Consider the following 27,500-nt stretch of genomic DNA (forward strand, 5'->3'; position numbering starts at 1 on the left):
CACACGCACACACACACACACACACACACACACACACACACACACACACACACACACACACGCACACGCACGCGCGCGCGCGCGCACGCGCGCACGCACGCACGCACGCACGCACGCACGCACGCACGCACGCACACACACACACGTGCAAATTTCAGCTGACTACATAAAAATGTTTCAGTCAGAGAGGAATATATATATATATATATATATATATATATATATATATATATATATATATATATATATATATATATATATATATATATATATATATATATATATATATATATATATATATATATATATATATATATATATATATATATATATAGTCCGTCTCACTATAGCCACGGCGGGCAGACTGGGCCGCTTTCAAAACACTAGGGTACAGCGGATTTTGAAAAATGCAGCGAATTTTTTTCAAATGTGTCAAGTACCAAGGAGAGAGTCTAGGAAGGCTGCCAAGGTCTGGTACGACAACTATGCAAACATCCATAAGCAGCATTTGCCAAGCCACGATAACCCGAGGTGGAGGGAGATGGAGTGACATCAGGCATTCACTTGCTGTGACCACCGGGGAAGGTGCCCCCTTTGCCGTCTCGAGGCCTGTGACTGCTGGTCACAAGACATAGTGACAAGGTGGTGGTGATGGTGGAGGTGGTGATGTTGGTGGAGCAGCAAGGGGTTGTGGTGGTGGCGATGGTGGTGGGTCATCACACATTATCGCCAAGCACAGCGAGAGGTTGTTGTGTACAACGTGAGCTGCAGGTTTGGAGGCCACACCTAGGCTACTGGTGTTCTACCGAGGAGGACGAGGAGGGGGGGTGAGGATGGGGGAGGGGGTGAGGGGAGCGATGAGACTCCTTTACCTGCGCCGCTAAGCTGAGTGACCTCACGCAGTCCATGGCGTACACGTTATCTGTCCTTCTTTTGCCCTTCTTTCGGCCCCTTCCCCTCGGCTGCAAGATAACAAAAACACCTCCATGTAGCTTGTGTGTGTGTGTGTGTGTGTGTGTGTGTGTGTGTGTGTGTGTGTGTGTGTATGCGTGTGGATGAAAGGGTGTGTGTGTGTGTGTGTGTGTGTGTGTGTGTGTGTGTGTGTGTGTGTGTGTGTGTGTGTGTGTGTGTGTATGCGTGTGGATGAAAGGGTGTGTGTGTGTGTGTGTGTGTGTGTGTCTGGACGTACACGCGTACGTGATTCACTTTCCGTAATTCAGTTTCATGAAATATTTTCATATATTTTCTTCCTTTTTCTCTCTTTACTTTTCGTTCTTTCTCTTTCTCTCTTCATTCTTCATGTACACGTCTTTCTTTCCCTCCATTCGTTGCATCTTACTTCTTCCTCTTTCTCTTTCTCTCTCTATCTCTCTCTCTCTCTCTCTCTCTCCGTCTCTTTCTCCCCTTCTCTCTTTTGAAATCCTTCGAGTCTTCATCAACAGAGAGGGACGGGGATAAACTGCTGCAGGAAGGAGAGTGAGGGGAAGGCGAGAAGGGAGGAATGCTGCAAAGGAACCAGAAATAATCGGGACGGGAATTAAAATGAGCAAATCAGGAACAGGAAGGGAGACGATGAAAATATACAATTCTCTCTCTCTCTCTCTCTCTCTCTCTCTCTCTCTCTCTCTCTCTCTCTCTCTCTCTCAAATCAAACAGTAGGCTTAATTAGAGGCATTTCCCAGGGCCAGTGCTCTTAATTGGACGCGTAATGAACACGTCAAAACTGATCGTCCTCATCCCCTCCAAGTCACGATGAGCGAAGGCCGCCGAGAAGAGGAGGATAGACTCACCCGAACTCTCGTACCCTCCTTAAGAAATGTCGTACATTAAATCGATATCACTCTACATATCAGTTCCCTTTACCTCCTTCTATCTGTCTGTCTGTCTGTTTGTCTGTCTGTCCTTCCCAAGCGAGATTCAAAGGTAAAATGATCGCTTACGACGAGGGGCTATGTATTGTTATAGGTGAGGGAGAGAGTTTTCCTTATATAGAATCATTATGTGAGTGTGTTTGGGATGCTGGAGTTCAAGGTTAATGAATGGTAATGTAATGAACGTGTGTGTGTGTGTGTGTGTGTGTGTGTGTGTGTGTGTGTGTGTGTGTGTGTGTGTGTGTGTGTGTGTGTGTGTGTGTGTGTGTGTGTGTGTGTGTGTGTGTGTGTGTGTGTGTGTGTGTGCTTATACGATTTGTCCACAAGTGTTCTAGTCATTTATTTGTTCTCTGTGTTCCTGTGTGTATTCTTGTCTGTGTTTTTTTGCCTGTCAGTCTGTTTATCAATGTATCTATCTAGTTATCCATTTTATTCTCTCAAACTTCGTCATCGTCCTTGTCTGCTTGTCTATCTGTACGTTTATTCACATCTATTTCATATTCATCTATCTACCCATCTATCAAAGTCCATCACCACACTCCTTTATCAGTCAGTTAACTGGTGCTGCCTGCCTGTTTGCCTTTCTGTCTGTTTACTTATCCACCTGCATGTTTATTTGTCTTGTCTACCACACTTCGCTAACGTCCACCGCGCGTGTCTCACCACAGCTGCTTGCTCTAGGTGACTAACACGCTGGAAACTAATCAACTTACAAAATATACTTCTATTCGAAATTCGACCGTAAATAAAGTAATTTAGAATGACATCGATACCATCGAGGACCTGCCACGTGGTATGGGAAGACAGGATGGTATGAGCAGTGATGGGACGATGAACGCCTTCGCTTCGAAATTTAGTAAAATGAGTTTCATCTCTATTTAGCGTCACATTGATTATTAACCTCTAGTGCACGAAAGAGGAAAAGAAAATAATGAAAAAACAAACAAACAAACAAACAAACACAAAATGGTCATAATATGAAAAAAAATATATATACATAAAAAATGTACACATATTCAAAGATTATGTATATGTGTAGTAAGCTATTACAGTATATTTACCTGTGAAGATAATGAAATTAGCCTTGAAAGTGAGTGGTTTTGAGTCACGGTGATAAGGGCAGAGGAATGATACGAGACGGAGGGGAGGCGGAGGGAGGGCGTGAGGAATGCAAAGAAGTAGTGGGGAGAAATTATGCAAGGGAAAGAAGGGCTGGAGTAAAGGGAGGGAGATACTGTAGATATGAGAGATGGGGATGACTGGAAGGGTGAGGTGCAGGGAGTAAGGGAAGGAGGGAGGCAATACAGTGGTAGTGAGGGGGAAATAGAGGAAAGGAGGGGGGAGGGAGGTAAGGTGAATTTGGTGGGCAGAGCAACACGTGGCCAAGGAGGAAATGAGGAAAAGAGGGAGGAAATGAGAGAGAGAGAGAGAGAGAGAGAGAGAGAGAGAGAGAGAGAGAGAGAGAGAGAGAGAGAGAGAGACGATGGGTGTGGTGAGGAGAGCAACACGTGGGGGCGAAAGGAGGAAGGGAAGGAGAGAGGAAAGGGGGAAAAGGAGGAGGGAGCATGGAGGCAGGGAAACAGGTGACGAGGAGTGCACGTCACCACACATAATGGACAGGTAAAGACGAACACAACGGCCCTGTGAAGTTTCAATATGGCCGCTGTGTGTGTCTGCCTGCCTCTCTTATTACCCAATCACGTGCCTTTGATCCACTCCATCGACCAATAAGAGAGGCGGATTTCCCAACCGGCTTTCATGAGTCACCCAATCACGTTGTATTTTCTCCCGTTTCAGCCTACAGGAGAAAGGCGCACCTTCTCCCAGCCAGGCCAGTGCAATCACGTGTTATTTCAGTGGCCTGCCCTTCCCATATCAGCCAGTAAGATAAACGGACTCATTTCTTTCCACAACTAGTCCTGTAACAAACCTTGACCAATCAGATTACAGAAACAACCTACTTACAACCCTGCGCACTAACTTTTTTTTGGGCGCAATGAGTGACCAGAGTCACAATCTGTTCTAAAACTCACTCTTTCCAATTAGATAAAGATTAGCCACCTATTTACCTACCACAAACATATCACCATCAATCCTGCCAGATATTCTTCCCCCATAATCCCTTACAAGTTTTCAGACACTTAGTTTTACAGTTAAGCGTGTTAATGGAGGAGGCAGTAGACACCTGCCGAAACGATAATTACTCCCAGTGAGGTCTAAAGCACTGTTCAGGGGGTGCTGTGAACTTATCATTAAACCCAGCTGTGACCTCACTGAACGTTTCCCTTTGTGTCTCACAACACAAGGGGGTAGTCACAGCCTGCCCTTTAAAGACAACTCTCTTCCTCCACACAAAACTACAAGCACCTAATAACACACACACCCTTCACTCAAAAATTTTAAAATCATGGCGACTCCTACACCAGCCTCGGAGTCCCCATCTGGGGAGGGGACCATAAATGTCCCCAGGTCGGACTGCCTTTCCGTCGACGACCCTAAGTGTCTTGACACCCCCCTCAACTTTTTCTTCATTAACTTCTGCAACATTCGCGGTCTAAGATCTAATTTTCAATCTGTAGAACACCACCTCTCCTCTTCTAAACCTCATCTTCTTTTCCTCACTGAAACTCAGGTGTCTGAGGCAACTGACAGTAGCCCCTTTTCTGTTCCCTCCTACTTTCTCTATCCTCGTTTTCGATCCAAAGCTGGATGCTGCGTTTATGTGCGCAATGACTTAACCTGCTCTCGTGCCCACGCTCTTGAATCTTCCGAGTTTTCCACCATCTGGCTACGACTACAGAGTCATTCTCATACTAAATTTATCTGTGCTGTATACCTCTCTCCTAACTCCTCTGATTATAAGAAATTCTTTGACTACTTAACTTCCAAAGTGGAGCACATTCTGACCCTCTTCCCTTTTGCAGAGATTTCCATTCTTGGAGACTTCAATGTTCACCACCAGCTTTGGCTTTCCTCTCCCTTCACTGACCATCCTGGTGAACTAGCCTACAACTTTGCTATCCTCCATGACCTAGAGCAATTGGTGCAACACCCTACTCGTATTCCTGACCGTCTTGGAGATACGCCCAACATTCTTGACCTTTTCCTGACCTCTAATCCTTCTGCTTATGCTGTCACCCTTTCTTCTCCGTTGGGCTCCTCCGATCACAATCTCATATCTTTATCTTGTCCTATCACTCCAATCCCTCCTCAGGATCCCCCTAAGCGAAGGTGCCTCTGGCGTTTTGCCTCTGCTAGTTGGGGGGACCTGAGGAGGTATTTTGCTGATTTTCCTTGGAATGACTACTGCTTCCGTGTCAGAGACCCGTCTTTGTGTGCTGAGCGCATAACAGAGGTGATAGTGTCTGGCATGGAAGCGTACATTCCTCACTCTTTTTCTCGTCCTAAACCTTCTAAACCTTGGTTTAACACAGCTTGTTCTCGTGCTATACATGATAGAGAGGTGGCCCACAAAAGGTACTTAAGCCTTCCATCACCAGAATCTCATGAACTTTATATTTCTGCCCGGAACCATGCCAAGTCTGTTCTCCAACTAGCCAAAAACTCCTTCATTAACAGAAAATGTCAAAACCTTTCAAGATCTAACTCCCCTCGTGATTTCTGGCATCTAGCCAAAAATATCTCCAATAACTTTGCTTCTTCTTCTTTCCCTCCTCTACTTCAACCAGATGGGGCACCACTGCTATCACATCTATTTCTAAAGCTGAACTCTTTGCTCAAACCTTTGCTAAAAACTCTACCTTGGACGATTCTGGGCTTGTTCCTCCCTCTCCTCCACCCTCTGACTACTTCATGCCACGTATTAAAATTCTTCGTAATGATGTTTTCCATGCCCTCGCTGGTCTAAACCCTCGGAAGGCTTATGGACCTGATGGGGTCCCTCCTATTGTTCTCCGAAACTGTGCCTCCGTGCTTGCACCTTGCCTAGTCAAACTCTTTCAGCTCTGTCTGTCAACATCTACCTTTCCTTCTTGCTGGAAGTTTGCCTACATTCAACCTGTTCCCAAAAAGGGTGACCGCTCTAATCCCTCAAACTACCGTCCTATTGCTTTAATTTCCTGCTTATCTAAAGTTTTTGAATCTATCCTCAACAGGAAGATTCTTAAACATCTATCACTTCACAACCTTCTATCTGATCGCCAGTATGGGTTCCGTCAAGGCCGCTCTACTGGTGATCTTCTGGCTTTCCTTACTGAGTCTTGGTCATCCTCTTTTAGAGACTTTGGTGAAACTTTTGCTGTTGCCTTGGACATATCAAAAGCCTTTGATAGAGTCTGGCACAAAGCTTTGATTTCCAAACTACCCTCCTACGGTTTCTATCCTTCTCTCTGTAACTTCATCTCAAGTTTCCTTTCTGACCGTTCTATTGCTGCTGTGGTAGACGGTCACTGTTCTTCTCCTAAATCTATTAACAGTGGTGTTCCTCAGGGTTCTGTCCTGTCACCCACTCTCTTCTTATTATTCATTAATGATCTTCTAAACCAAACTTCTTGTCCTATCCACTCCTATGCTGATGATACCATCCTGCACTTTTCCACGTCTTTTCATAGACGTCCAACCCTTCAGGAGGTAAACATATCACGCAGGGAAGCCACAGAACGCCTGACTTCTGATCTTTCTAAAATTTCTGATTGGGGCAGAGCAAACTTGGTATTGTTCAATGCCTCAAAAACTCAATTCCTCCATCTATCAACTCGACACAATCTTCCAGACAACTATCCCCTCTTCTTCAATGACACTCAACTGTCCCCCTCTTCTACACTGAACATCCTCGGTCTGTCCTTTACTTATAATCTGAACTGGAAACTTCACATCTCGTCTCTAGCTAAAACAGCTTCTATGAAGTTAGGTGTTCTGAGACGTCTCCGCCAGTTTTTCTCACCCCCCCAGCTGCTAACTCTGTACAAGGGCCTTATCCGTCCATGTATGGAGTATGCTTCACATGTCTGGGGGGGTTCCACTCATACTGCTCTTCTAGACAGGGTGGAATCAAAAGCTTTTCGTCTCATCAACTCCTCTCCTCTAACTGACTGTCTTCAGCCCCTCTCTCACCGCCGCAATGTTGCATATCTAGCTGTCTTCTACCGCTATTTTCATGCCAACTGCTCTTCTGATCTTGCTAACTGCATGCCTCCCCCTCCTTCCGCGGCCTCGCTGCACAAGACTTTCTTCTTTCTCTCACCCCTATTCTGTCCACCTCTCTAACGCAAGAGTTAACCAGTATTCTCAATCATTCATCCCTTTCTCTGGTAAACTCTGGAACTCCCTGCCTTCTTCTGTATTTCCACCTTCCTATGACTTGAATTCCTTCAAGAGGGAGGTTTCAAGACACTTATCCACCAATTTTTGACCACTGCTTTGACCCTTTTTTTGGGACTGGCATTTCAGTGGGCATTTTTTTTTATTAGATTTTTGTTGCCCTTGGCCAGTATCCTTCCTACATAAAAAAAAAAAAAAAAAATATTCATGTGTCCTAGAAAATACAAAATTAACCTTTTATCCTTTCTTTACTGTATCTGTCCATGCAAACTCTATTTTAATACTGCTCTGAACGTTACCACAAGATGGACAAAGCAGCAAAAAAGGCTAATCAGAAAGGCTCTGGTGGTCATCGCGGCACCTGGTCCACACGTAACCAATTGTTCCCCGCCCTTCCCTTCCAAACCCTCAACCCAGCCAACAGCATGGCAGATCACCAAACTGTTCTCTGGGGCTTGACACATAAAGTCATGCCCTGTCCTTGCATCATTTAGAAGAAGGTAACAACATTATCATTATCATCATCACCCTGCATTTTGCCATGAATCTAAACATGGCAATTCAAACATCATTCTGTGGAAGATTCCTTTGGACATTCACAACAGTCTTCCTTATCCTGCCATCCAATAGAAGGCGTGAAAGTCTCTCAACATTCCATCACACATATAATGACCGAATACACCTTTTCCTCATACATCATCGTTACCTAGCACAAACATTTCTATGAGTCAGTGATAAACTTCCTCTTTACCATGCCAGCCAACAGAACCTTTGCACGGAATCAGTCAGGCTAGCGTCACATTCAACCAATCACAGTTCTCACTGACATAAAATACAACAAATTACATGATTCATTTTTTTTTCTTTTTTACTATAACAAACAAGGGAAGCTTTGCAAGAAATCAAATCATCTGATTAACATAAAATTCAACTAATCACATTCCTCTTCTTTTTCCCTGCCAGCAAACAGAAAGCAATGAGAGGCATCAGTCCATCTGACATAAAAAAAAAAAAAAAACATTTATATCCTTTCTGTTAACTGTGCCAACCTATACGAGGTCATCGATGCATTAAAACAGTCTGAAATACAACAAATCTTGCCCTTCCCTTTAATCAATCAAGTAAAGAAGGAAGGAAACGAGAGCGGGTGGCCTTACTAACCTGAACGAGGTGCGGAGGTGGACGGCGACGGCGATGGGTATTCTTCTGACAGGCACAGAGGATGATGAGCAGCAGGAAGCCCAGCCCGAGGAAGCCCGTCCCCGCTCCAATAATGGCGTACTTGTTGACCGCCGAGCCTGCCGGGAACCCACTGCGGTCAGACCCCACCACCACTGCTGCAGGTGTAAGGGGTGTCAAAGCCTCGTCCTCGCATTCCTCCTCCGCTTACTTCTACTGTCTGCACTTTAATTTAGTCCAATGTGATGGTAATTCTCCTCTTCCTCCTCCTACTTCTAGTGTCTATAGTTTGATCTAATAAGATTCTATTCTTCCTCATACTTTTGGTGTCTATTTAACCTGTAATAGTTCCTCTATTCTTCCCCTTTTTTCTAGTGTCTATAATTTAACCTAATGTAATAATTCTTCTATTTTCTTCCTATTCTAGTGCCTTTAACACCGCATTCTGATGTGATATTTCTATTCTTCTTCCTCTTTTCCTACTCTGTTCTACTGTAATGCTCTTCCTCCTCTTCCTCTTCCACCTCTGCCTCTTTTAACTTAACTTGATGGTCCCCTCTACCTCCTCTCGAGTCCAGCCTGGTTATGTCACTCTATAAGGTTAATTAAGGTGACTGGTGTAACAGTGAGTGTTTTGGGGAGCTTTGATTCATTCATACTACTGCTGTCCTGGTGGGTCTGTCTTTCAATGGTCCTCCCTTTCATTCTTCTTCTGTTACTACTGCATTTTCTACTCTTCTACCTTCTGTATCCGATATTGTTGCATCATTTCTACTTCTCCCTCATCTCTTCCTGCTACTGATGTATGTCCTACTCAATTCTTCCTTTTGCTATTAATACATCTCCTTTTCCTGCTCCTTATTTTCTTCCTGCGATAACTGCATCTGGTGCTTCTAATATTCCTGTCATTCCTGTCTCTTGTTCCTAATTTATGATCATTGATAGTACACATCATTGTTACCACTACTGGCACTACAACTACCACTAAAACCACAAGTCTCTATCCACAAGTCTCTATCTACCTAAAGTCAGTGGGAATACAGAGACACACATCACTACTGACAAATAGGGGGATAAATTGTAAAAAGTGATCAGCACACACAGGATAATGGTACACAGACAGGATGTGGCTACGCGATCTGGCCCCGTATTTTGCAACACTTGGCTCTCTCATCAGGACCATTGCAAAGGGCACGGAAATGATTAATCAGGTTCCCACTGGTGTTTCATCTCGCTGATGATGTAGAATTCTTGTTAAAGCATCACTAAAAACATGATAATAATCTATCCAATGACGTCCCGTATTTTGAAACAGTTCTCTCGTCTCGAATATTTGCAAAGGACACAGAGATGATTAGCCAGATTGTCTAGTCGGGTTCTTGTGGGTGTTTTTTCCCATTGATGTAGAATTCTTGTCAAACTATCTTTAGAAAAATTAAAATCATCAAGAAAACTCCCACTGACTTCCAGTGGAGTAACAGGGTAAGCAGCCGCCAAGACGTTTCAGAACAATTTAACCTGGCGCCCAGTACCGGAGCTTCGCGGTGAAGCGTTCCGGAGCAAGGAGTGCAGTGCAGCCTGTATTTATTTCCTGCCTGCGTCTTTAAGCTCACCACTTGAACATTAATTTCTCTTCACTCACACAAAGGAGACAGACCGAGAGTGGGTTTAAGGGCCCGCTCGATAATTCCTCTCACCAAAATGTTTTCAAAAAGTGCCAAAATAATACCTGAGTTTGTTTCTTTCCTACGTCAGTAAGAGTATTTTTTTTAAGATTTCGTTTTATTACTCCTAAAAAAGTGAAGAGCTAAATAAAAAATATAAGAGGCTTCATAAAGGTGAACCAAAGAATCTGGTACCATTTCAAGGGCGACTGGAAGTTACTACTGCCATCTTTGTTGACCCTAGCAGTACTGGCAATAATAATAATAATAATAATAATAATAATAATAATAATAATAATAATAATAATGATAATAACAATTCAGAACTAGATGCTATGAATATTGACTTAAGACGTTCACAGAAGTATAAATATCATTCAACACGAATAAAAGTAAATGATATCCTTATAATGCATATAAAACACCATAATGTGCATATTTTATCTGTTTCACTGCAATAATTCTGATGATGCAGCAGCAACTCAAGGCACTAAGAGCACTGCACAAAACCTTTACAAGCCTTAGAACAAAATATGATAAAAAGATTTAATAATAAATAATAAAAGATTTTCCAGTGTTTGGCAAGTATAATGTTCACAAGTTCCTAAGGAATAAAAATAAATCAATCAGTGTAGAAAATGAAAATCAAACCCAATGGGAACACTTTTTCTGCTCGTGTTAGAGAGAATCACCAACCGAATAAACCTTTCCAGCTTTTTTTTTATGCCTTGTTCGTCTTCTTTATAGGCACAAAAGTTAACAGATAAACAAATAAACAAATAAAATAAATAGGAGAACTGTCGATGCGTTGGATTACGAGACCCCATCTTTTCCAAAACTCCCTCTGATAACAAAGTTCACGGCAAAATGGAGGGATGAGAGCGCCAAGAATCGACCGCTGAGACCGCGTGTTCAGTGTGATGCCGTACAATCTTGAACCCATATTTTGGAACGCTTCAGGCTCTCATAAGGACTGTTTTCAAAAGCTGCATAGATGATTAGTCAGGTTCTCATTGGTGTTTTTTTTTTTTTTTCACTAATGATGCGGAATCCTTGTTAAACTGTTACTAGAATCTTTAAGATGCCCTTGAAGATCCCAACAAGTTCCACTCGACCCTGTCAAGATAAGGCGCCGAAGTACTTAAGAGTTATTGCAGCGCTTTAGATCAACCAGTTAGCGAGGCACTCAATTAATTTGCCAGTCAGTCAACTCTGTATCTAGAGACGTAGCTTGATAGAGAAATGTTGACAGGACGTGATCGCGTAGCCGTTCCCTTTACAAAATGGATGACTTTGCACTGTCTCATCCTAACACATCCACCACAGCCTTGTAGTGAACAAAATGCTCGCTACTAGAACACTATGAGAAAATGTGGCATTGCCTGGACTACGTCACTGCCTGTCTAGGGAAGAAACGAGGAGCAGGAGGAGGAAGTGCGGAGACACTGAGGAGAGGAAAGTTGGGGGTGGGAAGGAGGGCGGGAGGGAAGAAGGGAGGGAAGGGGGGAGTGACAATGGGATGCGCAAGGAAAGGGGACGGGGAGGGGCAGGGGAAGGGGCATACAGTAACACAATGAACAAGGTCAGCAATAATGATATGAACACTTACACCAGGAAACGGAATACTACACAGAGAGACAATGTGAAAATTTATACCTGTGCCGTGACTTGCTAGCAAATTGATAATTAAGATCAAAATCGACGTCTCTCCCTCCTTCCTTCCTTCTTTTGAACAACCTTCCTCTCCTCTTTGAGCTTATCACATTCATTCATGAGAAAATCATAACATTTAACCCGATTTCCAGGGTTGCGATAAACGCGTAAGATGAAAGACAAACGCCATCAGGAGGGTGACTCGATTGCGACGCTGGTCTGGAGAACATGGACGCCTGGTCGGCCGGCAGCCCAGGCCCAGCGGGACACGCCCTCCAGAGTGTGGCTAAAAATAGCGGCCTGCGTGAGTACTGGTGATGTGAGGGAGGGAGGGAGGGAGGGACACGAGTCAGAGCGGTACAATATTACACTTTCCTTTAACTCTAATTAGCTGCACATGAACGAGTCGAGCCTCACCTGCACCCGGCGCCAGCTGTACGAGGCCCACTACCAGCAGGGTGATGCCCAGTAGCACACACACCACCGACACGTGCAGCAATGACACACGCCCGCACAGGTAGCCGTGCACACACCTGTACGCGCACCCTGACGAGGCCACCTGCTTGGGTTGTGCCCTCGGGGACGTCACCGGAGACGGCTTGGGGGAGGCAGCGGGGCTGGCCGCCGGAGAAGTTTTCGGGGAGCCGCGGGGACTCCTCAAGGGTGTGGGGAGGCCTGGCAGAGAGGGGCGGCGCGTTACATCCTTACGTGACAGTCGTGGCTCTGAGCTCCTACACTCCTGCAGCAAGGGTTTGTCTCTATCTCATGGAGGACTGATGGGCGTCAGTTTGTGGAGGGACGACTGTCACCTTGATGCTTGAACTGACTTAAGACAGATAGGCGTGGTAAGGGATGCTGACATTTTTACTTTAAATATGCACACTAAAGACAATCTTGAGTGGTGACACATTACAGTTATTCTCACAACAACAATGAACAATACTGATTGGAAATGTGTATATATTACAACAAAAAACAGTTTGACAAAACACTTACGACTCATTACATTAAACTTACGTCTTACGACAGATAAAAAGATCGAAAAAAATAACGATTAAAAGAAATAGACCAGTACCATGCCTGAGTCAATACAGCAGTTGATAAAGTGAGGGAAGGTGGAGGGGGGGAGGGAGTGAGGGAGAGAGAGTGGAGGGAGGGAGCGGCTGTGAGGGGTGGACAGGAAGGGGAAGGGAGGAGAGCAGAGGAGATGCAGGCCACCGAGAGGAGGCCTGACGGAGGGCACCTACAACACCAGAAGGCTCGAAGGCACACCCAATACATGTGGAGCAAGAAAATTAAGGGACATACTATGAGTGGCAGCCAATAATAAACTAGAGTGAGTCGAAATGCACTGGAAGGAGATAAATGGTGTGGAATACGAAGAGAGGAAAAACAAAACACGATCAACACTTGTCAAAGAGGAGAGACAGAGTGTGCGGAGGGCTCGCGTCACCAGCCTGGCGTGTGTAGGCAAACACTTGTTCACAGGTCGCGCCACTCACCGCACGCCCATGCCTGGAGGAGCGCGTTTTTATTTTTGTTAGTTGCTCTTGTTCTCTTTTTAAATCGAGCAACTCTGGACAGTCGCCTCTGTATATTGACACAACTCGCGCCGAGCCGGAACAGGATGGGACACGTGAACTTCCTGTACGTATTACTACTTCAGCAGGAGAGAGGCAATCTCTGACGTGGGCAGTTTGTGGATTTTGTTCCCTGCCTCGTGACAAGCAGCTCCTCGATCCTGAAAGGAACGTAATACTCGTACATTCCATAACAAGACTGTCCCAAACAACACGGGGCGCGGCGTGGTATGCGTCGCTATGCCGGGAGGTAACCTGACCACTTTCTTCAATTTAAGGGTCGCAGCCCATGCATACGTGATCAAGGTGAAATCTCTCCATCAGGTGGCGGTCTAAGAGCTCAGGTGAGAGTGAGAGCGTTCCCTCCGCACACTGTGTCCGTGATGCTGAGTGGAGGGGACGAGGCGTCAGCACCAGTCACCGCCCGGCACCACCACGGAGCCGCCCGACAGAGCCAGGGACAGGCCCCTCCCCCAAGGCTGGGTGTTACATGAAGCAGAGAGAGAAAGAGAGAGAGAGAGAGAGAGAGAGAGAGAGAGAGAGAGAGAGAGAGAGAGAGAGAGAGAGAGAGAGAGAGAGAGAGAGAGAGAGAGAGAGAGAGAGAGGGAGAGAATGTCACACAGAAAAGCAGATACGGAGACAGAAATACAAAGACGGAGAGAGAGACCGATAAAGCAGAAAGAAAGGCAGAGGAAAGCAAAGAAGGATACAGAGACGTAGACAGAGACATGGAGACAGTGACAGAAAATGGTGTGTGTGTAAACAAGCCCACATCGATCACTGGACGGCTGACCAAGCAACAGTTGGTGAGGAAGGAAGCGTAAGAGAGGAACGCTGCGTTAACTAGTGGTGGTGGTGACCTTACCCCTCCTCGCCCCGGGGGGTTTCACTAAGCAGCACAACGTAAACAAACAATCACTGTATATCTAAAGGGAATTACAGATGTCCAAGAAAAAGATAACTAATATATACCCTACACTAGACTCTCGTTATTACTAATTATCATGAATGTCACAAAAAGAATGACTTAATAATTTCCAATGAGTATATATATGTATATGTACATGGAATTGGATATAATCATGGAAGGAATTGAGGAAATCAGTAGTTGCTAAGGGTTCTGATATTTGTGCAGAAAAAAGGTGCTGGACATGAAAAAGATCAATCTGACAAAAATGGTGGCAGCGCTGGGATGATCCCTGCGCTCCTAAAGGTAATGTCTAGCAAATACTTATAAGAAAATATATCAAAGATTATAACTTTCATAACAGTGCAAATAAGAAACTAATGTACACACACACACACACACACATACACACACACACACATACACACACACACACACACACACACACACACACACACACACACACACACACACACACACACACACACACACACACACACAGGGCCATGTGAGGATGGCGTGGTGCAACAAGCTCCCCACAGGTCCTAACAGCCTCCCCTTCCCCCCCCACAGGAAAGCATTCTTCTATAACAACGTGATAATGAACAGGAGAAAGAAAATGCTCAATAAGAAGAGTGGCCAAAAAGGCTAGAGGGACGAACAATATTACCACTGATTTGAGTGACGGTCTCTGATTATGCGAACAGAGGCTTGATGAAGGCTACATAACAGGTGAATGACTGCCCGACTGACAAGTAAAGTGATTGGAACAGAAGGGTGCAATTTGGCGGATGAAACAGGGACACGCAATTTGTGCATTGCGTCAGTATGTCCTCAGAAAAGCAGCATGCTGATAGGCCTTTATGTCACTGCCTTACTCATACTCGTTAGCATTTTAAGTGTTTAGATTTCTGAAGAGTTATGTGCTCTATTTTTTCATTCAAGGATCGTTTAAACCTGCAAATGAGCGCGCATTTGTGGCCAAAGGAACGACAAGGAAGGTGAAGCGGTTCCCTGACGCCGATAACCTTTGGCACTTCCAGGATACCAAAGTGTTGCCGTCCCCTCCGCTGCACCACCGCTGGACTCCTCCACCTTCACAACAGCTTCTAAGTGTTACAGCAAGATTCAAAAACTAACTACATAAATAAACGCCGCATGGGAGACTTGTGCAACGCGACTCACAGCACAATAAAGGACAAAAACTCCCAACTAAACTTATATCGTTAAGAAATAGTGATCGCCTTCAGGAGAACATGGGAATAGCTTGGGCGACAAGGCAGTAATGCGTAAGGGGAGGCGCCTCCCTTGCAACTCTGATGCTGAAGGAAGAACATAGGAAGTATAGGACTTGACGGAGAAGGGACTGAAAGGAGGAAAGTATGGCCCTGTACAGAGAGGAGGAGCAATAGTTGTTGCGGAAAAGCGACAACTATACACTTTTAAGTGTATTGCACTTAAAAGGCAAAGAAGTGACAGGATGAATGATAAAAATCTAAGTCAGAATGTTCCGTTGGAATAATAAGCACTTCGTGATTTTTTTTTTTTTTTTTCTTTTATGTAGAAGGACTCATTTGTGGTTCATGAGGCCACTCAATACAATACAGCAGCAATCTTTCCTGGTATCACGCTGAGTCCGCCACCAAAAGCTAACCTTGCGGAACTCAAGGACAAGTAGACACCTAAGATTTCAGCAGCCTACAGCAGCACCCCGCCGCCCGTTCTTATCACACTTTTCCACCGTGGCTTGCTTGTTCTTATCACACTTTTCCACCGTGGCTTGCAAGGCGTCACGATGTAGATGATTACACTTGTCTCGATTCTCAGTGTTCTATATGTGTCGATGACTGATAAACAACATATCGATCGCCATCATCTTTCATGTGATTGCCGCAGCAACAGGTTCTTACGCCGCATCGCTGGGCTGCTCCGCCCCGACTATCACCCGCTGCGTCACGGCTGCAAGGTTCATGAAATAAAAAGTCACTCTTATATATGTTTGCTGATGTTTACAGTCTCTCTCTCTCTCTCTCTCTCTCTCTCTCTCTCTCTCTCTCTCTCTCTCTCTCTCTCTCTCTCTCTCTCTCTCTCTTTTACTGATGACAACAAAATAGCGAATTCCGTAGTCTCTAACGAAAAAAAAAAAAATATTAGAAATGCAGAATAATCTAGATAAATTGTCAGAGTGGAGGCAAACCTGGCAAATGAGTTCTAATGTAGATAAGTGCAAAGTGCTTCACACAGGGTATCGAAACGAGAAAGCAAAGTACATTTTAAATGGTACCCAATTTAAAAAGTGCAGACAGCAAAACTGATTTAGGAATAACAAAATCGAGTAGTATAAAAAACATAGCCAACAATGTTCTTAGGTCGTAAAGAAAGCGAATAAAATATTTGGCTTAATCGGCAGATCTTTTGAATATAAATCTAAGGATACAATCGTCACTTTGTATAACTCTTTAGTCCGTCCCCTTTTGGAATATTGCGTTCAAGCATGGTGCCCTTATTACCAGAAAGACATTGATAAATTAGAACGAGTTCAGCGTAGAGTAACAAAAATTATACCAAGCCTAAGAAACAAATCATACGAAGAGCGTCTTAAAAAAAATAAATCTGTTCCCATTTAAACAATGAAGACTAAGAGGCGAGTTAATACAGGTGTTTAAAATCATCAAAGGCATTGATAACATGGACTGCAGTAAATATTTCACGATAGATTTTTCAAATTACACGCGAGGAAACTGTTGCTAAATTGTTGGGAAATCCTTATACTCTCATGAATCAAAAAAAAAATTAAAATAAATAAATAAATAGATAAATAAATAAATAAATAAAAAATCCTATGGAATGGGCTTCTTCGAGACGTGATAGACTGCAACACCGTAGAGACTTTTAAACGCCGTCTTGACAAATATTTTGCCTGCAATCCGCGGCTAACAGCGTTTATTTGTTAGAGGTTATCTTCCTTATCTTCAGGATATCTGGGTACCTCATTTCATCTATTTTCCTCCTTTCCTATAAAATTTACTTCGGGTTTTTCCTTCTCTGACCTTGTAATTTATTTATTTCCGACCTGTTTTCCTGTACGGCTTATGCCGGAGGGAGCGGAGGGTGGGGAGAGTGCCTTCTGCTTTGCTGTCCTTTTCTTCTCCTATCACCTTAGTAATCCTAGGTCAGGTCACTTCATGAGGACCGCAAGGTCTGCTGTGGCCTGTTTTTCTATGTAACTCTCTCTCTCTCTCTCTCTCTCTCTCTCTCTCTCTCTCTCTCTCTCTCTCTCTCTCTCTCTCTCTCTCTCTCTCTCTCTCTCTCTCTCTCTCTCTCTCTCTTAACTGAGCCAATAAAAGGATTCAGCAGCAGGTATCTTCGGAAGTTCTCCTCGAACAAAAGAAATAAATGTGTGCCTGAAAATGTAAAGGAAAAGAACTGAAACAGTAATGAGGTAAATGTTATTTAAAATCAGGCTATCTTCGTTATCATATGAACTTTCGAACACGTAGGGTAAACGGCGTACAATTCAAGACTCTTCATTCCGGGAGAATGAATTCTATTTGATGTAACAACTTGTTTCTGGTTATAAATAATTCTGCTTATCTATTCATTCAGGTAAACTTATTTTTCCGAGTCTTTCCTGAGGGTATCATCATCCACACAACCCTGCCACGCCAGTAAGGCCAGTGGCTCGCGTGTTCGAGCGCTCGCGCGCGCGCACGCACGCACGCGCACGCACGCACACACACACACACACACACACACACACACACACACACACACACACACACACACACACACACACACACACACACACACACACACATGTGTCATGCTTAACCAGATTTCAGACACCTTTGTTTGCAATGTAGGGGTAAGAAAGGGGGAAAATTTATCACCATTGCTTTTTGCTTTTTATGTGAATGATATTGAAAATGAATTAATTGAATATAATTGCAGTTATGTAAATTTTGGTAATGATTTCTTAAACATGTATCTTAAACTATTTGTTATTATGTATGCAGATGATACAGTTATTTTGTGTGACAGTGAGGATGGAATGAAGCAGGCATTGGTAGCTCTGAATTTATATTGTAATGAATGGAAATTGAAGCTAAATTGTAACAAAACAAAAGTAGTAGTGTTTAGTAGGGGAAGACAAAATTTATCTAACTATGAATTTGAATTTGGTGGTGAAAACATTGAAGTAGTGACAGAGTATAAGTATCTTGGAGTGTTATTAAATTATAATGGGAGGTTTCTCAGAGGTGAGCTGGAGCTAAAAGAGACAGCCACAAGAGCAATATACTCATTAATAAGTAAGTGTAGAAAGTTTGACTTGCCAGTGAATATACAACTTGAATTATTTACCGCCACGGTGTTACCTATATTGACTTATGCATCTGAAATTTGGGGTTACCATATTGCTAGGGAGTTAGAGTATATGTACATGAAATTTTTAAAACAGGTTTTGGGTGTTCATAAGAATATTTGTAATGATATGGTGTATGGTGAATTGGGTGTATTTCCACTTGATATTTATATAAAGAAAAAAATGATAGGTTATTGGCCTAGGCTAATTTCAGGTAAAAATACTAAATTGTGTTATGTAATGTTCCAATGTCTATTGCAACTGGATAGGTTAGGGCTTTATACTTCTCCATGGTTAGCTTGTATAAAGAATATTTGTAATGATTGTGGAATGTCCTGCTATGTGGTTGTTGCAAGATGTTCCTAATTCAAGTTGGGTGAAGAATGCTGTGGAACAGAGATTGAAAGATCAGTGGCTTGTAACTTGGCATCATAATTTAGAAACAAAATCATTAAGTAGCAATTATAGGGTGTTTAAGACAGATTTTGGCAGAGAACAGTATTTAGAAAAGTTAACAAAAGGGTGACAGATTGTTAGTGACTAAATTTAGAACTTGTAATAATAGACTTCCTGTAAATGTTGGTAGGTATCAAGGTGTCAGTAGAGAAGATAGGATATGTAACAAGTGTAATGTTGAGGTAGTAGGAGATGAATTTCATGTTCTTTTTGAATGTACGGATGTGAAAATTGTTAGGTTACGTAATATGTATATACCAAATTATTACATAAATAGGCCAACACAATTCAAATATGTTTTGTTCATGCAAAGTACAAGTTCAAGTGTGATGAAGAAATTATCTTTGTTTATAAGGATGGTGTTATGCATGTTTAGATAAATAGTGTGCAAAACAGCTCAATAGTTTTTCTAATTTCTTAATTAGTAATAGTATGTATCATTATATATGCATACACATTTTTTTTTATTCATTTTTTGCCATTGCTTACAGTATATTTCATTTGTATGTATTTTTTTCTTATGTAATATTATGCACATTCTGTATATAATTCTGTATACAATGTTTGTATTCTTTTGCAGGAGAGCTGTGCTTCATACTTTTATATAAAGTCTGAGCTTACTCAATAAATTCAATTCAATTCAATTCAATTCACACACACACACACACACACACACACACACACACACACACACACACACACACACACACACACACACACACACACATGACATGAACACATTCAGACTGTATACACTTGTCCCAGAACGGGTGTTGTTGGTGAGTGCCGAGTGAGTCAATACGATCACGACGCACACCTGCCTGGACAGGTGTGCAGCGCCACGAGTGGGACATTCACCTGTTATGTGCCACGCCGACACTCCGATTCACGCCAGTGGCTACACTACTGAAGGTAGGACAGCCAGGACAACCAGTCACGAGCATGAGTTGCTCGAGTGGTCTAAGGGAAGGCTAACTTACTTAAACACTAGTAACAAACGTGTCTCAATATCAAGTAGAAGAAGTAAACACTGCATATTTATTGTTTATATATATATATATATATATATATATATATATATATATATATATATATATATATATATATATATATATATATATATATATATATATATATATATATATATATATATATATATATATATATATATATATATATATATATATATATATATATATATATATATATATATATATATATATATATATATATATATATATATATATATATATATATATATATATATATATATATATATATATATATATATATATATATATATATATATATATATATATATATATATATATATATATATATATATATATATATATATATATATATATATATATATATATATATATATATATATATATATATATATATATATATATATATATATATATATATATATATATATATATATATATATATATATATATATATATATATATATATATATATATATATATATATATATATATATATATATATATATATATATATATATAATATAATATAATATAATATAATATAATATAATATAATATAATATAATATAATATAATATAATATAATATATATAATATAATATAATATAATATAATATAATATATATATATATATAATATATATATATATATATATATATATATATATATATATATATATATATATATATATATATATATATATATATATATATATATATATATATATATGCGTATAGGTATATTGTATAAAGGAATGTGAAACGAATATTAGGACTGAAGGTTGCATGAAGCAAGGAAAATAAAGCTTTACTTGAAAGAAAGTAACAACCATCTGTATTATATCATGGGTACTAGAAGGAAAGAAACCATATGAACTATGAGAATAGAGGAGGAGGAGAGGGAGGAACAAAACTGTGGGGGCCTGGGAACGAGGTGGGTGGTGGGTGGCGGTGTGCGAGCCTCGTGGTGTTACCCTTGTTGGTGCCCGGCGGCCTGGCCTTGGCTAGAGGGGAACATTATTACGATACACTCTAGATATTATTAAAAAAACACACACAAGAAAACACAATTATGCATCATGACTTACACAACACAAAAGATGTACACATGTATTCATTTTACGAAAACTGCATTAGCCTGATGACGTAGTAATTTAGACTTAACATAAAGATTTGCTTTAAACATATGGGGGACGTTTATGATGGACAATGCTGTGATGGGAGTGATGGCCTTCCTAGCATGGCGCGGGGACCATAAGTCAGGGCCACAGAGACAGCGCGGCGGGGCTGGCGCGCCATCACCACCTCGATGGCCGATCAATAAATTATTAACGTCAGATAAAACCTCCCGGAGTGTTGCGTTACTTGGAGGAGTGTTAGATTTACTATTCATTTATCTTACTCTCTGTCTCCCCTTACTTTATGTTCCCTTTTGTTTTTTCCTTCCTGTTTCCTTTTTCGTTCCATCCTTCCCTTTTTCTCCCTTCCCTCGTACTTATAGGGCGGGAAGAAGAAAGGGAAGGCAGAAGGAAAAACAAAATGGAAGGAATTACCATGATATGACACGAGTTAATGAGGCAGCGTGTGAGTGTGACGCATGAGATCTGGAAGACGCCTGTCCTAGAGGAGACTGAGATAGAAAGAAAAAAAAACACTCAAGGATACGTAGAAGATAAAGTGCTAGAAGTAAACACCGATAGGAAATTCTTTAAACGAGAAAGAAACAAAACATAAAAAAAATCAAGTAAGTGGTTTGAGGCGGAGAGGCAATGACTCCCTGACTTGGTGTGTCCTAAGATTTCTGAAGCCGCAGAAGTTCAGGGAAAGAAACATGAATGGACCTGAATCCATATGTATTCGGAGGCAGAGAGATCGAGAGAAAAAAAGCAGTATAACAGAATACCCAGGAGATGTGAGCGGCGGAGGGACACAGCCAAGGAGAGACGCGACGTTTGGAAGTAGATGAGGTGGGAGCACATGAGGCAGGAGGACGGAGTGAATGAGAAAACGAGGCGTTAGAGGTGAAGTAGGGAAGGCGCGCTGAAGTGGAAGACATGAGGTCGTGAAGAGTGAGTAATGGCCAGACGTAATGAAGCAGCAGAAGCGATGTAGTGAGGCATCACAATGACTTGAAGCGAAGGAAGCAATGATGAGGTGTGTGTGTGTGTGTGTGTGTGTGTGTGTGTGTGTGTGTGTGTGTGTGTATGTGTGTGTGTGTGGGTGGGTGAAGAGATGATGGTAATAATTATAACATTTTTTGATGCCAAGAAAATATAAAAGACATTAAATAGTGATAAAGTGAGTGAGAATACGGAAGAAAAACGAAGCTGAAGCGGAATGGCACTGCAGTGATAAGTGTGTTACTATCAGACAGAGACTGCGACTAAATATAAATATATGAAGTTTAAAAATATGAAGACAAGGAAGCTGACTCCAAGAAAATGGATGATCCTTACACGCGACTAAATACGTGACAGTGAAAATGAGGCTACGGTGAGGGATGAGCATGAGGCGTGAGTGACAGAATGAGTGGGTGAGTGAGGGGAGGGGGAGCAGAGGGAGAGGAGGTACCTGTGTACGGGGTGGTGGCATCAATGGTGAGCGTGGTGGGCCGGTGCTTGGAGTGGTCCTCGTGCTTCACGTGCTTCCGTTGCTGGCGCACGGCCACGGCGGGCATGGCTCCTATCATTCTCACCTGCGGGGCACGAACATGGCTTAGCACAGGACACGGGACATGGGGAATGGAGAGAAAGGGGGGAAGGAGCAGAGAAAGGTGTGATTATGAGTGTGTGTCGTTAAGAGAGAGAGAGAGAGAGAGAGAGAGAGAGAGAGGAAGAGAGAGAGAGAGAGAGAGAGAGAGAGAGAGAGAGAGATTGGTTGACTGACTGACATACTGACAGACAAACAGAAAAATACAGACAAAAACACACTGAGAAACACACACACACACACACACACACACACACACACACACACACACACACACACACACACACACAACGGAAAAAATAGCAGCAAACACATCAAAATGAAAAACGGGTCAGAAACTAACAAATACTAATGACCGAGAACAGTTCAGCTGTCATCACTCATATACATGTGTACGATAAAAGGTGCGCACGTGTGTGTGTGTGTGTGTGTGTGTGTGTGTGTGTGTGTGTGTGTGTGTGTGTGTGTGTGTGTGTGTGTGTGTGTGTGTGTGTGTGTGTGTGTGTGTGTGTGTGTGTGCCCACCCGCGAACAAGAAGACATTCTCTACACATTTTTCTACACTTGTGCACATGTGTGTCTGAACACGTGTGCTGCATGTATCAATTCTGTACACTCAACCACCCACATCCGGCCTCCCCATGCCTCTCATCCAAACACGTTATCATTATCACTACCAAGGATACAATGTTTGTCGTGCTTGTTTTCGCAATAATGACCTATGCCTAAGATAGGAAACGAGTGGTGAGTGGGTTGGCAGCGTCTTGTGTCCTTCCTTCTGTTGACTCACAAGAAGAGGCGAACCAAGGACCATGATACCAGTGATAGAGGGGAGAAAAAGTACTCTCCGCCCTGTCATTTTCTTTGTTTGTCTCTGTGTGTGTTTATTTTGTTTCTGGTGTTTGATATCAACTCCCTGCATCTATTTATGTTTGTTTATGTTTGTTTCTTGTTTTTTTTTTTTTTATGTTTAAGTGTTTGTCTTTCTGATGTCTTCATTCGTCTGTCCAACTGTGTGTATTTCTACTTTAGAGATTTTCTTTGTCTATTTGTCTTGTTGCATACCTGTCTAGCGGTGTGTCTTTCTATTATTTTCTTCTTTTTTTTTTCGTCATTGTGAATTACTTAGATCTTCAATGATTTTGTGGAGGTTTCCTCACATTTACTATCACATCATTCCAAACTCGATCCCCAGAGGACAATGTACATACAAAAAAAGAAGAAAGAAAACTCCTTCAAGCATTTCTTTCAGGAAATAAGCGTGAAATTAATGTTTATTCTCGGCTTCTTTCAGAAAACTAAAGCTCAAAAAACTGCATCAAAAGAATACAAACACAAATTAATTTTAATAATAATAATAATAATAATTTTAATCTTTCCTTCAAAGCTACTGAATAGACAGACACATGCATATCTGCTGGATATTCACTGTGGCTCCGGTCTTGCAGGAGCGGTGGTGATGCCGGGTGGAACCTCACGAAAAAAAAATATTACTTATACGAAATAGAAGACGAGTTTGTTTCTTATCTTGTGTGTCCATTTTGTTTTCTGTGCGTCGAATTTGAAGGGTTATAATGTGAGGTCATTTCCAACACACACAGCGCTACTGTACGGACGGAATGGAGGGGCGGCCTGAGAGGTTGTAAACCGTTAAGGAGAGACAAACAACAGTGTAAAATAATAATAATAATAATGATACTACTACTACTACTACTACTACTACTACTAATAATAATAATAATAATAATAATAATAATAATAATAATAATAATGATAATAATAACAATAATAATAATAATAATAATAATAATAATAATAATAATAATAATAATAATAATAATAATAATGATAATAGCTGTTGAGACGTTCACACAAGATGGGAGTGGAGGTTAAGAGAGGCACAAATGTTATGAGAAAGTGCCTGGAGTAAATTCGTCTCATAACACCTGTGTCTCTCTCTGTACCTTCAACCTCAACCTCAACAACAACAACAACAACAACAACAACAACAACAACAACAACAACAACCATCATTATAAGAATAACTGAATCTATACATAAGCCTGAGATATTCCCTTTAAGTTATTTAACTAACTGAAAAGAAAAAAAAAAAACGTTAATTTTGGACACGCGCAATAACGTTATCGCCAGCCAACATAGTATTAGTAATAAAAAAGCAGATATTACTGCAACCATTAAAAGAAAAAAGGAAACACACCAATTATTTCGCTCAAACCAAACATTAGAAATACGCCCAAATCGGATGCTTCGCGTAAAACTAAATTATGAACAACGCTGCGAAATTAGAAAAAAAAAATTATATAAAATTTAGTATGATTATTACTCTTTTGAAACTGAACTCTACGTCATGCCATAAGTACATAGAGTATGACTGATGAAATATAATGAAAGTTGGGGTTCTTTAGCAAAGGATGTATTTATAATCATTAACATGGAGAACCCAGAACACTTGTGTATTATTACCAGTCATGCCAAAACAACTTAGAACATGAGTGTTTAAAGGAATAAATAAGAAGAAAAGTTGTGACGTTGTAGTAAAGGATTTTAACATCATGTCTCTTATCAAATGTCATGTCAAAACTACGTGAACCATGAGTGTTTAACAAAAAGAATAATAAAAACAAAAGTAGTGATGTTTCAAAGTCAATATTATGGCTATTCTACAAAGCTTAAACTCTACGTGTCCAATCAACAATCATCACAAAACTACAACTGGTAAATACATTGGAAGTAGTAACGCTACATTAAAGTCGACATGATTACTATTCTGCAGAGTATAAATTCGCGTCTCCTATCAGCTGTCGCTTTCAAACCCCATAAGAAATAATAAAGATATGAAACTGCTGGAAAATAAAAATAATCAACAGTGTAAAAGTCGCAGTGCAATTCCTATGACGTGAGCATCAAGACTTGTCTCCCGGCGCTGCAGGCTAAGGACATAATTAAAGGTCGCTTCGTAGTAAAAGCTACCGTCAAGGTCAATAAGCAATATTGCTGAAGTAACAACAGATAGCGTGTTACGTAACTGTTAGATTTACGAATGTTACTGTTGTTGTTGTTGTTGTTGTTGTTGTTGTTGTTGTTCTTATTATTATTATTTTTATTATTATTATTATTATTATTATTATTATTATTATTATTACTGTTATTACCATTACTATAATTACTATTTATTTGTGTTTTAGAGAGAAAAGCTGTAATTGTGACATACACCTTTATGTATTTCTTTCCATTGATATCTGAAGAAATTAATAAAAGTGAATGAGTGAGTATGGACCATGCATACAATAAGGCAATGTTTACCAATAAAAAGTATGAAACATTTCAATATTTTTCTTTTAATACTTTTTGTTGCATGCAAGTAATATCAGGTCAAGAATAAACGATACCTACAAAGACTGCAATAATTATATTTACAGTAGTGTGTTTTGGTTACGTTACTGTGCCGTGCAAGGTATATTTTGATGTCTGGTACCGTCGGTGGTGTCGTGTTGTATTGTAGTCTTCGTATCGTCGGGGGCGTTTCGTGGCGTCGTGTTGTGTTTTAGTCTATGTACCGTCGGTGGTGTCATGGTGCCATGTTGTGTTGTACGTAGTCTATGTACCGTCGATGGTGTGTCGTAGTGTTGTACTGTCGTCTGTGTATGTCGCGATGAAGTGCAGTGTCGCGGTCACTGTAATGGCTCGTCGTCCCTGCAGGCGGCAGGAGGATGAGACAGGGCCATGGATGAAAAAATTCCGTTAGTTTCCTTTGTTCTTGAGGACGAAAAAAGTACTCCAGTAAAGTAAGAAGTGTGTTTGTCATCGGGAGATAGAGTCCTGCGCGGAGCAAAATGGCCGAGAGGGCGTGAAGGTTACCTCCTCTTTATCATCATGTTTTGATTTGCATTTTTACTTTCTTATCATGCTGTACATTACAGGGATAAAAGAAAAAAAAAAACGTGACATCAGTGAAGAGGGTCCATTTTTTTTTATAGTTGGGTGGGATAAGCAGAATCATTTACACCAAACAGTTCAACGTTACGATCAGACAGGAATCGTTAAAGAATCAGATTGTCAAGTAAAAGTTTTTCTTTCCATTGGCAATACGGAAGGAATTATCACCTCTATAAGCGCTAGTTTACTACACGTTAAGGATTTCCAGAGAATGGCTTATTGATCTTGTCTCATAAATGTATAAATATCAGCGAACGAATGACCATAACAACTTAGAGGTTAAGCTGTTAAAAGTGTAATTCCTTCGCTGTTGCACGCTCTATATTTTGACCATTCTCTTTGATGAAAACGACAGTAAAAATGTTAGCGAAATGAAAGTGCTTTTGCTTCTCCTTGTGTAGTTCTGCCACCTCCAAATTCCACTCAGCCTCACAAATGTCTCTGTTGACCGTGTGCAGGAGGATTTCTTGGTCCTTGGAAGAAAAGTCAATAAAGCTTAATATTCACAGCCACGTAATGGCCAGGAGCCAATGCAGTATCCAATATGTCTCCTGGCCCTTAACGGAGAGCCAAATCGTCACGGATACATACACAGCTGTATTTATATTTACTAAGTTGCTAAGTAGGTACTGAGTCACTATCGCCTTTATTTTTACGCTAAGAGAAAGAAAACGCCATTTTAATCCAAACCCTACAGGCCTCCTCACTTCATGCAGAATACCAACACAGTGTATTCTGCCTCTTCTCACCACCCGCCGCTTGTCCTATGCGCATCACGTTCAGGTCTTTGCGATTCCTAGAAAGCCTCTGACCTTCTGCCACGGCCATTTTGCTTGGACGTGATAACACTCATTAGAGGTATCAAGTACT

General features: G+C 41.3%; 1 protein-coding gene across 17 annotated transcripts in view; it reads right to left on the reverse strand.

The window, feature by feature from the left end:
- Nucleotides 1–27,500, reverse strand: part of LOC135103624 (UV excision repair protein RAD23 homolog B-like) — a 46,136-nt gene that overhangs the window by 11,457 nt on the left and 7,179 nt on the right. For 4 of the 17 annotated variants that reach the window (XR_010270138.1, XM_064010111.1, XM_064010110.1 and 1 more), the window contains exons 2-7: nucleotides 22,537–22,660; nucleotides 20,940–20,969; nucleotides 14,093–14,116; nucleotides 12,065–12,322; nucleotides 8,313–8,488; nucleotides 873–962 (exon numbers count right to left, since the gene is read on the reverse strand). Coding sequence is in view for 16 of the 17 variants with exons in the window: in XM_064010111.1 (XP_063866181.1) it covers nucleotides 873–962; nucleotides 8,313–8,488; nucleotides 12,065–12,322; nucleotides 14,093–14,116; nucleotides 20,940–20,969; nucleotides 22,537–22,660 (702 nt within the window). In the remaining variant the exon portion in view is untranslated. Of the gene's footprint in view, nucleotides 1–872; nucleotides 963–1,053; nucleotides 1,505–8,312; nucleotides 8,489–12,064; nucleotides 12,323–14,092; nucleotides 14,117–20,939; nucleotides 20,970–22,536; nucleotides 22,661–27,500 lie in introns of those variants that run through there. The other 13 variants (XM_064010120.1, XM_064010122.1, XM_064010124.1 and 10 more) reach the window with 8 other exon arrangements.

The sequence above is a fragment of the Scylla paramamosain genome, chromosome 9 (assembly GCF_035594125.1).
Source record: "Scylla paramamosain isolate STU-SP2022 chromosome 9, ASM3559412v1, whole genome shotgun sequence".
Classification (NCBI taxonomy): Eukaryota; Metazoa; Arthropoda; class Malacostraca; order Decapoda; family Portunidae; genus Scylla; species Scylla paramamosain.